Genomic DNA, 11,802 nt, shown 5'->3' with positions numbered 1-11,802 from the left:
TGTGGTACATATTCTATCTGATGGTGACATTAGTTATTCATCACCTTGTCCCATTCTGTTGAACACATGTGCTTTTAATAGACCATGGTGGAGCTTTTATTCATGTTCACATGACCGCACTTAGCATCACGGATGGCTCAGGATTGGTGTGACAGAGGTTAGGGAGGCGGGTTTAGTGCTATTCTGGAAATCATCTTACGTACAGCATCTGTATCGGAAAAAAAAAAAAAACACAACGATGTGATGTGCGGGCTCAGCAATATTCAGTTATTTATCCGCACACAGCTGAGTTTATCTACCCCGTGTTCCTCTGGTATACTCAAGGTAAGACTGAATTTCAATTGCAATACTAGTAAGAGTCCATGTTGTTCGCCGGCTGGCGTCTGCAGACAAAAGAGCGGACATGGGTGGGATTTAAATGGGAGGGGATCAGCTGTGTGAAGAATGGGCTGCATTGTCGATTTCGCCCCCTCTTACCAAATTATGCATTCCTTTGGCAACACTATCCGTCTATTAATTGTGTAGTTTTTCTGTCATATCTCTAAGGTGGATAATAAGATGATGACTCGCAGCATACACACACAGACTACACCGTTGCGCTTTCATGTAAAAGAGAGACCCCCCCCCCTCCTTTGAACAAGTCTGTCACGCTTTGTTTGCCATCTATCCACCGCGCTCTGCTCTCTGTCTGTTCAGAATTACGCCAAATGCCATTAAATAAACATTAATGTGACGTCTGGCAGATTTTTATCAGTCATCATCACAGAAAAATCGGTCGTGCAGAATCTAGGCCAGGATCACTCTACATGGAGGATAACATTATTACGACTGTAAGAAAACAAACCTGTGTGTGTGTCTCTGTGTGCTTTTATTACTTTCAATCTTCTTCTCTAGATCTAAAACCTACACGCAATGGGTGGACATAGTTTGTTTTGCTCAGGACTTCACTAAGTCTCCATATACGACCCGTCAAAAACACAAAGTCAACGAGTCAAAGAGTTCACTGGATCAGGTGAGAGCATGGCACAGGCGGAGGAGCCTCAAACTGAAGGAGAGGGCAGCCCCCAGATGATCTCCTTAAGATCAGACGTATCAGGTAATCACGTGGACGACGGAGAAGTGGGACCCTCCATAAGGAGGAAGAGGAGGAAGAAGAAAGACCCGCGTCCAGAGTCCATTATTGTCTACCGTTCTGAAATGGAGAGGGCACCCGGAGAGGACCAAGGCGGTGAGGAGGGAGCAGAAAGGAGCACAGAGGAGGGGGCTAAATTCCTCTGCACCCCTACAGGCGAAGGTGAGACCGCTGTCAGATTCTTTTAAAATCATCACGCCACATACCAGTTAGTACCCCTGAAGGAAAGAATGTTCTCGTCTCATACGCTTCCAGTGCCCCACTGTGATTCAGTTCTTCTGAACCTGATACATAAAGAAGGAGACCTTATTTTTTCTTGTCTGTCGTAAAGGTAACTGTCTTATGTCGTCTTATCTTTTAACAGGAGGAGGCTGGAACCTTCCTCCGGACAGCCGCTATGTGACCCTGACAGGCACCATCACCCGAGGAAAGAAGAAGGGTCAGGTGGTGGACATTCATCTTACGTTGACAGAGAAGGAACTCAGGGACCTGGCTAAGTCGAGGGAACGTCTCGACGCAGAGTGTGAGGCAGGGGAAGGCTCTAAACGCACCTGCAGCTTAGGTATGTGCCAGGGACCCCATGTCGTCCTGTGGAGCGTCTCCTGTGCCCCCGTGGTTTTCCTCCTCTCCTTCATCACCTCCTTCTACTATGGCACTCTCACCTGGTACAACGTCTTCCTGGTGTACAATGAGGAGCGGACGTTCTGGCACAAGATTACGATATGCCCCTTCCTCATCATCTTCTACCCCATGCTCATCATGCCCATGGCTCTGTCTCTGGCTCTGTACTCGGCCGTGGTGCAGGTGTCCTGGGCCTTCAGCGAGTGGTGGCAGGCTGTAAGAGACCTGGAGAAAGGCTTCTGCGGCTGGGCTTGTGGGAAGCTGGGGCTGGAGGATTGTTCTCCCTACAGCATAGTAGAGCTGCTTGACTCTGATACCATTTCAGGCACTCTGCAGAGCAAGGCACCAAGTGAACTTGCCCAGACATCATCAGTGTGAAGTCGGGGTGGGGTGGGGGGTTGCTGAGCTCTGACACACATGTTGATGTAGATTTAAGGCAAAGTGATATGACAGTGATAGGGATATGATAAGACATGTGTCAGAAAGTTCAAGGTGGCCATAGGAAAGTATATGAAAGTTATTTCACTGTTCCTTCCTGTTAAAGACAACTTAACAAACACTGCCTGAATAGTGCTGAAATGCGGAATTACTACTTCAAATTTTGTAAAGAATTATTAGATCCAGATCTCTATTAATTACTTCTCTGAGCATGTTGGGTCTCTTTTTTAATTTACTTTCAGGTTCTATGAGTTATTTGCAAGTCACAGAATCTTATTCAAAGACATTTTGATAGACAGGTTTTTCCGCTTCCTGCAGTAAAGTAACCTGCGGTAAACTTGCTTGTGGACATGGATACACACGTTGTTGGAGGTCTGAAAGTTAAGCCAAGTTTCACTTCATCTGTAAATATGTGTAATTAAAATGTATACCATCACTGTGCTGTGCACTGACATCAAATACAGGATTCATTTCAACTGCACTGCTTTCTTGTATGTGATCTCATCACAATCACCCATTTAAGTTGCGTTTGAAGCAAGGCTGGATTACCAGTTGGGGAAACTGGGCATTTACTGGGGATATGTACCACTGACCACAATATTAACATGTAGAGAGAGAAAGAAAAGATGACAACCAATTATGTTCTGACTTTCCTCTTCTGTCTGTGGCACTCAGACCTAAGCCCAATGGTTCCTCTCGTAGATGTAAATCTTTAGTTATAGCTGACAGATATGTAGTTTAAAAGAGGTGCATTAGTGTGCTAAAGGAAAGGAAAGGGAAAGTGACATATCTTGTCATTGGAGGGAACTCACTCCAATGAAATTTGTTCTCTGCATTTAACCCACCCAAGTGACGTGCACACACACAGCAAACCCGGGGCAGTGGGCGACCGCGTGCAGCGCCCGGGGAGCAGTGGGGGTTAGGTACCTTGCTCAAGGGTACCTCAGCCATGGACACCGGGACGGGGAATCGAACCAGCGATCCACCGGTTACGGGTCCGACACCCTAACCGCTGATCCACGACTGCCCCAAAAAAATCAGGGGAGAGCGCGAACGCAGTCCCCCACTACCAGAAATTATGCAGTCGAGATTCCCACATTTGGGGAATTCGCAGGGGTCAGCACAACCGGAGTGCAATGGCTGAGCCTCGCCCTGGGTGAACCACCTTCTTGATCATGGTATCTCCCCTGCCAGGTAAGTATATGAAAGCAACCAGGCACAAATGTTACTCATGCATTTGGGGCTCTAGTGAGTCTTTTCAGCAGCAGAACGGTGTATGCGGCATTAACTCAAAGTAACCTGCTCTGTTCATGGTTATGAAGGAACGTGTCACCCAGTGCATGTTAATAATTATTGCCCTAACAGGTTAATCCAGCTGTGATTTGAAGCCATAGTCAGGACAAGCTGACAAATCAAACTTTTCTTTGGTGACTTTTTGCTTTTTCACTGTCGTGTTTTATATGTTGAAGAAACCATCAATGTGATCTTAAACTGCTTGTGTTTAAGTTGTGGTCCGTACACAAGTAAAATGAATGTCTCTGTAATTTTACAATGAGGAATTCCTGTTACATTTCCATATGGTGGTATTGTTAATTTTAATTTTATTTATTTTAATTATTTAAGTCTAGTACCCTTCCTGAAATTGTTGTAGTGTTTTATACTTTGGCACTTTGAAGTAAATGTACTGCAAACAGTCATCAGTAACTGATTGAAATACATAGTGGAAGGGGTTGGTTTAAATACGATAAGATGGTTTTAGATATTCGGTGTCAATTTTTATTTCATACAGGTGAAGATCAGTGTTTATGGAGTCTGTTCGCCAAATTACATGTTGTGAAACTACAAAATGCAAAGCAATGAATTACACAAATTAAATAAAGTTTTATGTCATTACATTGCTGCTTCGTGCCAGTTTTTCTACATTGTGGACGAACATGTTGTTTCTATACACAGCAGGGAGCTGTTTTCCGATTGTCATAAATTGCCTCCCAGAAAAACAAGTCAGCATATATGCTTTGGTGCTTTGAGATGTGATTATTGGCCCTCTGGGGTTACACTGATGAAACTCAGAGCACAGTCAGTGTGTCAAAACCACACACACGAACCAGGGTGATATGGCTACGGTGTGATGAGGAGAGTAAAGTTGGTGCTTCACCAATTCTTCAGGAAATATGGGGGTTTTAGTATTTCCTCAAAAGAATATTATAACTGGCAGTATGGGGGGCATCAGATCTTTATGAAGTAAAATGTGTACAATCAAAATGACATGAAAAATCCAATCAAACATTTTTGGGGGGGCGGCAGGTCAGTGGTGCTTTCGGGTGACTAAGTGTTTTGTGTATTTATAAATCTATGTACATATTCATTGTATTCATCTTATTTATTTATTTGTCTTTTATTTTACTCTGTTAATTTAAATCATTATTTTTATTCCATCTCTATGCACCACACGGGCCCACATGAGACGCTGGAGGACGTTTAACCTACATCTGATTTTTGCGTTTCATTGCGCTGACTCGCCTTAAACTCAAACAAAAAAATATCACGACTGACATTTTCACGTCTTGTAGGGCCAGCATATTTTGTTAAACAGGTAGGCTTATGTCCTAGTTTAACCGTGAGCTACCAATAGTGATAGATCGCCCCTGTAAGAGGACTGCGGAACAATTATCTCTTCCTGTTTCTCTCCGGAGCCATGACACAGTGACACACAGTTATTCGAGGAGGGAAGACGAAGATGGCAGGAGCTAAAGTAAGTTACCTGTCTCACATTTAATAAAGGAATAAATTTGTTACCCCCGTGTGCATTTGTGTTAAATAATGTTCGTTGTTTTATATGAGCGTTAAAAACTAATTTCAACCGCTAGAATCATCCAGTTGACTTTAGCTTACTTTAACGTTAGCGACATGTTGAGACATGTTGAAAGTGGACGCCGTCACGCCCCCTGTACAAAACATGCAAAGTGCAGTCAGCACTGATTTTATTAGCATGAGATTAACCAAAATACTACCTCTGAAAAAAAAGCTTTCTTGTCTTTGTCTGTACTGAAAGCAACACTCGTGTCTATCAAAACAAATGGCCTCAACTTAAAACCTGAAATGTTTGTTTTCTGCAGTCAGCGCTGGTGTTGTGCATGGATGTTGGATTCTCCATGTCCAACTCTGCCCCGGGTGAAGAGCCTCCCTTTGAAACTGCCAAAAAAGTAATCCAGAAGTTTGTCCAGCGCCAGGTAAACTACTGTGGCTCGTTTGCATAAACAAAAAACAAACAAAATATACTCGGTGCATCTACACTGAAAATGCTTTTTAACTTTTGACAGGTTTTTGCAGAGACCAAGGATGAACTGGCTTTGGTTTTGTTTGGCACAGACTCCACCAACAACCCTCTGAACCAGGACGACCAGTACCAGAACATCGCTGTGCATCGTCATCTTATGGTTCCTGATTTTGAGCTTCTGGAGGAAATAGAGAATCAGATCCATCCAGAGAGTCAGCAGGCTGATTGCATCCTGTAGTACTTGAGTAATTTGTACTTTTTACCTGTAAATGGGTATCGTTTCCAAATATTTGTCGACCCTTAGAAAATGTACCGTCTGGCAATAAATATACTGATATTTTGGTATAAAAGCAAATATACTGTGATGGAGGGTTTTATCAACGTTCACCCTCTGCTTATGCTACATAAATTCCAGTACTTTCCTTTCACACTCCAACTCTTAGCAACTAAAATCAAGCATCTGCAAAGTTTATTAAGTTGACTAAATGACTCGGAAAATATTACTAAGAACAAAAAAATGTAGTTGCGCATCAAATCAGATAACTCTCAGATAATTATGTTAGAGTTGTGAGGTAAAGACAGACTCATTTTGTACAGATGATGTGCCAGAATCTGTTTGCTCCTTAATTCCTGTTCCACAGGGATGGATGCTCTTGTTGTTTGCATGGATCTCCTCCAGAGAGAAACAAAGTAAGCTTGTATTATATAAATGTCACTATTCACAGCAAAAAAACCCAAAACAACAAAAAAACTTGCCTGTGAATTTTGATGTTATTTCTATTGGCTTTTCAGTGATATGGTGCTGTGTTTGGGGTTTTTTCTTTCAGGGGGAAGAAGTTTGATCGTCTCAACATTGTCCTCCTGACTGACCTCAGCACTCAGGCCAGCTCAGACCACTTGGATGTTATTATTGAAAACCTGAAACAAGCTGGCATCACCCTGCAGTTTTTGTAAGCCTTAGACATGTTCATCAAGTGCACCACATTCCCAACCCTGCCAAGTGTGGGCAGTGTTTGATGTTTGCTAATTATTGGTATTTTGCTGAAAATGGTTTGATATATCTGTATATGCATAAATACATTGTCTTGATTCTACAAGAGACTACAATACAAGAGTCTTAGAGACTACAGTTATGTGTAGTCTGATGGCAGTAACTCATACCTGTTCCTCCCTCATGCATTTCCAGTTTGCCTTTCCCTGTGGAGGAGAGTGAGGAAAGTGGAGGAGATGCAGACAGAAGACCTCCCGGACACCCTGGCACTGGCAAAGGTCTATCCAGGGAACAGAAGGAAGGCCTGGACATGGTGAAACACATCATGCTGAGCCTGGATGAGGAGGACGGCCTGGATCAAATTTACACCTTCAGGTGTGAGGGCTCTTAGTAGACGCTAAATATTTCACTTCTCACTTATTTCTTCTTTTTGCATGTACTTCTTTCTACATTTAAAAGTAGTTAATGCTCTTACTGCCTGATGCCGTATCACTTGGCTTCCCATGTGCTCCACTCATCCTGTAGGGATGCAGTTGAGCAGCTGTGTATGTTCAAGCGTATCGAGAGGAGACCCATGGCCTGGCCCTGTCAGCTAACCATCGGCAGCTGTTTGTCCATCCGTATTGTTGGATACAAAGCAGTGAGTTTACTTGAGTTTAATGTGCTGGATGAATAAACACTACTTGCTCATTACAGAGTTATGTCACATCCAAAAATTGGAGTGCTCTTTCTGTGGTTGCTACCAAACAGGCTGGTTGTTTGCTTTTTTAAGCTGATCAATTAGTGACCCCTTGTGGCCTTTTTGAGTACTGCAAACAGTGTTATATGAACTTCAGTCAGATATTTGTCATGTTTTATTTGTTTACCTGTTTACCTTAAAATCAGCTTATTATTATATTCTATATACCAGTATGTGTATTTAATTGAAAGTGATATTGCATAATAGTGTTGTACTCACTTCCTGAGTATACTTGTAGCAGTTATGTATGCTCAGTTAAAGAAAACCCTCAGATTGGTTTCACTTTACTTTTGTCTGAAGTAAACATACAAATAATAACTCATCCCTAGCAGTCACATTAAGTCTTGCTCGTGAAGCCAAAGGTTTTCTCATACATAAATACAAATAACCATGTTTTATAGGTGATGGAAGAGAAACTGAAAAAAACATGGATTACGGTTGACGCTCAGACCAGCCAGAGAGAAGACGTGAAGAGGGAGACGGTCTTCTGTCTGGATGATGACAATGAGACAGAGGTGCAGGTGGATGATACCATCCAAGGTGAGAAAGTTGTTTGAATTCAGATTTATTAATGTTGTTGTTCTTATTATTACCACAGTGTTGCCATTAAAACATTTTTTTTTGTTCTCAGGTTTTCGTTATGGAAGTGATATTGTTCCCTTCTCCAAAGTAGATCAAGAGCAGATGAAATACAAGCACGATGGGAAGTGCTTTGCTGTTCTCGGCTTCACCAAGCAGAATTTGGTATTGTACTTTTTATGCTAGTGTGATGTACGTGGCATCACAGTATTCAAGTAAAACAAATCTAGTTTTTTAAGTAAACCAAGTAGTTTTAAACTTTATGCACCTGCTGTTTCCTTAAACCATCTGCCTGCAGATACGGCGCCATCATTTCATGGGGAACCAAGTCATCAAGGTGTTTGCTCCCAAAGATGATGAGGTGAGACGGGGGAGAACTGCTACACTGCTGTTGATTACCTGTTGGCACTGACCTGTTTTCTGTTTCTGCTATTCTATCTGAGCAGCACGCGGGAGTTGCTCTGTCTGCTCTCATCCGAGCACTAGATGAACTCCAAATGGTTGCCATTGTACGCTATGCCTATGACCGGCGCAGCAACCCTCAAGTAGGAGCAGCTTTCCCATGCATCAAACAGGACTATGAGGTGCGTTCACAGACTCCTGCACATGCTGTTTTCAAGTACGTTCAGTGAATCTACAGCAAATAACGCAAAGCTAATTTTCTGTCTCTCACCCTCAAATAGTGTCTGATGTATGTCCAGCTGCCCTTCATGGAAGACCTCAGACAGTTTACGTTTCCTTCTCTTGAAAACAACAAAAAGTTCACTCCGTCAGGTACTGTCTCTACATCACAAGCACATTTTCAAGTTTTAATTCAAGTTATTTTCGGAGATCAAATAAATTATTTGAAACTACCTGGCAAGCTCACACATTAATGTGTAACCAACTGTAGATTCTCCACAATGTCTGATCATTAGCACAGCAGCAGATACAGTGATTAGACCTGCAGGTGTAAACATGACCGTGGCGCCCCCTTCAAGTGCAGGAAAAAAAAGCAGCAGCAATTTTAACACAGTTTCACCAGGTTCCATCGAAGTAGTTAGCACACACACATGCATGATCTGCATTTGCTCTGCAGCAGGATAGTATTAGTTGCTTAGAAGATTCAAGTGATAAATGAATGAATGGACGTTCGTGTTATTTTTCTAGACACCCAGCTGAAAGCTGTGGATTCTCTCATTGACTCCATGATGTTGGTAGAGCAGGATGACAATGCAGAACAGAAGGACATGTTCAAGGTCCACCACATTCCCAACCCTGCCTTCCAGAGGCATTTTCAGGTACTGCAGTCCTGTCTGTTTTTGCAAGGTACAGCTCTCATATTACAGATGTAGTTTAAATTCAGCTGGTATTTCTTTCTCAACTTTTGTTTCAGTGTCTGCATCATCGGGCAGTGCACCCCGGCACCCCTCTTCCCCTGATAGAGCCGTGGTTGAAGGCTGCTCTTGCGCGCCCTGATGCCATTAGTGAACAATGCCAGGCTCCTCTTGAGGATGTGAAGAGAAAGTTTCCCCTCACAGAAGTGGAGAAGAAAAAGACACTGAAGACTAGTGTTCAGATCTTTGGCAAAGAGTAAGTTTGATTGCGTAAGATGGTGGCTTTTACAAACAGGCCCGTTAGTCATGTTATTTGTCAAGTTATTTGTTTTGTACAAAGTATTCATATTTAAGAGGATTATATAAATGCATTTGGAATGTAATTTTTTTTTCTTTGATGTTGAAATTGTGAAGTCATGTTTTGTACGTGTCTGTGGTATGTGTGCACAGAGATTTTGCTGATTGTGATAATAAGCAATTTTCAGTATTTTAAATGACCCCCCTTTGCCATTTGCAGCACTGAGGAGCCAGATGCCAAGAAGGCAAAAGGAGACGAAGAAGCGGAGGATTATAGCCTGGCTGATATTGCTGAAGGCTCTGTTACTTCGGTGAGAACCAATGGAACTGAATGCCATACTAATCCCAGAGATATTCTATTTCTATTAAAATCTGCAAGTTCAAATAAAGTACTTCACCACTTGTTTGAACAGGCAGACGTTAAAATATCCGTTTCACTTTTGTCCCCCCCGCTTTACCAGGTGGGAAGCGTGGATCCTGCCCGAGACTTCCGAACTCTGATCAGGCTGAAGAGTCTTCCATTCGGAGAGGGTGAGGGTTTTTTCGTTGTTTTTTTATTTTTCCTTCATTGGAGCTGGCCTGATAAACATTTTTGCCTGGTTGTATTATAAATCTTGTGTTGAGCCCTGGTAATTGTGTTTATCTCTTTGTTTGGTTGTGGTGACCTCTGTGTCCTTCCCAGTCTGTCAGCAGCTGACTCACAGGATAGAACAGTTGCTTAGCAACAAGAGCACACACTACTACATGAAAAGCATCACCTGTATCCAGGCTTTTAGAGAGCAGTCCGTTAAGGTAAATAAACATTTGCTATCTTGCATGTGGGAATGCATGATGATGTGGAGGTTTCTGTTAAGGGCCTGGGTGAAATAATGTCGAGATATCAGAACATAGTTTAACATAGTTTTTGCTTTACCATGGAGATTATGAGTGAACTTGAGATGATTACGTGGAGTCTGTTTCATTTCTTGAGACTTGAACCAAGGCCAGTTCTTATTGGGAGCAAGTGCTTCTGTGTCTGTATGTAGATGTGGGCTTTCAAGAGACTCATAAATGGATTTTGCGTGTGTCTTATCTCTTATTTTTCAGCTGGGGAACGCTGATCTGTACAATAGCTACCTCCAGTCCCTGAAAAGAAGCATCCCAAACAGGCGTCTGGAGGTCTTCTGGGACCTCCTTGTTCAAGGTGTGTTAAGCCTTACTACTCAGGTCTGCAGGATTTCTCTCAAATCACACCTCCCTTGAGAAGAGATTACATTTCCACATAATTGAGTGCAAAATATATAAATAACACAAATGGGAGCTGATGCACTAATGCACTGGGTCCCGAATGACAAGTCTGGGCTTGTGGATTTAATTCTCGCTGTTTGACTGGCAGATGCCATAACTCTGATCAGCAAAGAAGAGGTTGAAGGAAGCTCCGTATCCAAAAGTGAAGCTAATCAGGTGACTTAAACTCCTGCATTTAGACCAGCCGTTAGCCGTTAATTAAAAAGTCACGGTGATCCTGAGACTCATACTGACCGAAGCCTATTTTGTTTTCAGTTTTTGGTTTCTGAGGAAAAGAAAGAGGAGGAGGTTGCACCACCAGCTGAAGATACTGGAGATGTCGATGACTTGGTAAGTGTCTCTGCTATTTTTTTTTTTTTTTCCCCGACTCCCCCTTTTCAGATTTTAGATCTTTAGATGTATACTATGCAGGATTTTACCAAAAAAAAAAAAAAATCCAACGCACAGACTCATAATCATCACATCATCGCTTGTGTGGCTGTGTCCTTATCTGCAGAGATCCTGCTCTCTGGCTTTTTGATTAGTCTAGAATTGCTTACTTGTGTGTTTACAAACAGCAACCAACTAATCCTGCATACCATGCCTTGAACTGATGTGCTTGAAGCCATTTCCTGTGAATTTCCAGGATGTGTGTGTGTGATGATTTGCTTGGCCTATTGAGACCTTTCATATAAACTCTCTTGTCTTATGTCTTATTTTTTTCCCTCTTCCTGTGCAGCTGGACATGATGTAAGAAGGGAGGCAGTGGGAGCATCTGCAGTGGACATGCAGACAAAATGAGAAGAATGCAAGACCAAACCAATTTAGCCGTCCTTTGTTCTGCCTCCCACTTGGAGACCTTTGATACTTCTAACTGTGTGCACACTGCACAGACCAATGTTTGTTTTACTTTACTGATGTTTACACAGTATTGTATGTAAGATTATTTTATAGCAAGTACTGTATATTGGGCTTTATATGTGTTTTGTCTGAAATGTCAATGATGCAAAAATGACTTAAATTTTTATAATTCTCTTGACCTAATTCCTCATTAATCTTTAGTAATGTTAGGTACAGCTAATGCTTTATGTCTCAAGATTTAAGTGCACTAGAAATCCTTTGGGACTTCACAGACGACATCACTGC

The 11,802-nt window shown here is 42.3% G+C and overlaps 2 protein-coding genes and 1 non-coding gene across 4 annotated transcripts; 2 read left to right on the top strand and 1 right to left on the bottom strand.

The window, feature by feature from the left end:
• The first annotated feature begins 82 nt into the window (after window positions 1-82).
• tmem169b (transmembrane protein 169b) lies at window positions 83-2,627 on the top strand. Of its 2 annotated transcripts, none has more exons than XM_046403132.1 (3): window positions 83-324; window positions 895-1,294; window positions 1,497-2,627. In XM_046403132.1, the coding sequence occupies exons 2-3, from the start codon at window positions 1,021-1,023 to the stop codon at window positions 2,129-2,131; spliced, it is 909 nt and encodes a 302-aa protein (XP_046259088.1). In that variant the 5' UTR covers window positions 83-324; window positions 895-1,020; the 3' UTR covers window positions 2,132-2,627. The 2 variants fall into 2 exon arrangements, with proteins under 2 accessions (XP_046259088.1, XP_046259089.1); XM_046403133.1 differs by lacking the exon at window positions 83-324 and adding an exon at window positions 512-830.
• Window positions 2,628-3,229: 602 nt separating this feature from the next.
• Window positions 3,230-3,393, bottom strand: LOC124067684. Its single transcript, XR_006844792.1, has one exon. It is a non-coding gene; the product is annotated as a U1 spliceosomal RNA (small nuclear RNA).
• A 1,397-nt stretch (window positions 3,394-4,790) lies between these two features.
• On the top strand, window positions 4,791-11,695 carry xrcc5 (X-ray repair complementing defective repair in Chinese hamster cells 5). The gene is made up of 21 exons (XM_046404246.1): window positions 4,791-4,943; window positions 5,308-5,421; window positions 5,512-5,695; window positions 6,110-6,158; window positions 6,296-6,418; window positions 6,655-6,834; window positions 6,985-7,099; window positions 7,600-7,738; window positions 7,830-7,942; window positions 8,076-8,138; window positions 8,224-8,361; window positions 8,461-8,551; window positions 8,927-9,057; window positions 9,153-9,349; window positions 9,611-9,701; window positions 9,852-9,921; window positions 10,073-10,182; window positions 10,477-10,573; window positions 10,766-10,833; window positions 10,933-11,007; window positions 11,396-11,695. The coding sequence occupies exons 1-21, from the start codon at window positions 4,929-4,931 to the stop codon at window positions 11,408-11,410; spliced, it is 2,178 nt and encodes a 725-aa protein (XP_046260202.1). The 5' UTR covers window positions 4,791-4,928; the 3' UTR covers window positions 11,411-11,695.
• Window positions 11,696-11,802: the final 107 nt, after the last annotated feature.

Source organism: Scatophagus argus, chromosome 11 (assembly GCF_020382885.2).
Source record: "Scatophagus argus isolate fScaArg1 chromosome 11, fScaArg1.pri, whole genome shotgun sequence".
NCBI lineage: Eukaryota > Metazoa > Chordata > Actinopteri > Scatophagidae > Scatophagus > Scatophagus argus.
This window is presented reverse-complemented; position numbering and strand designations above follow the sequence as displayed.

Excerpts from the sequence above, each read along its gene's own strand:
- tmem169b (XM_046403132.1), top strand. The coding sequence starts at position 1,021 with ATGGCACAGGCGGAGGAGCCTCAAACTGAAGGAGAGGGCAGCCCCCAG. Across the intron at positions 1,295-1,496 it reads CTGCACCCCTACAGGCGAAG|GAGGAGGCTGGAACCTTCCT; the intron begins GTGAGACCGCTG and ends ATCTTTTAACAG.
- xrcc5 (XM_046404246.1), top strand. Across the intron at positions 5,422-5,511 it reads AGAAGTTTGTCCAGCGCCAG|GTTTTTGCAGAGACCAAGGA; the intron begins GTAAACTACTGT and ends AACTTTTGACAG. Across the intron at positions 6,159-6,295 it reads CTCCTCCAGAGAGAAACAAA|GGGGAAGAAGTTTGATCGTC; the intron begins GTAAGCTTGTAT and ends TTTTTCTTTCAG.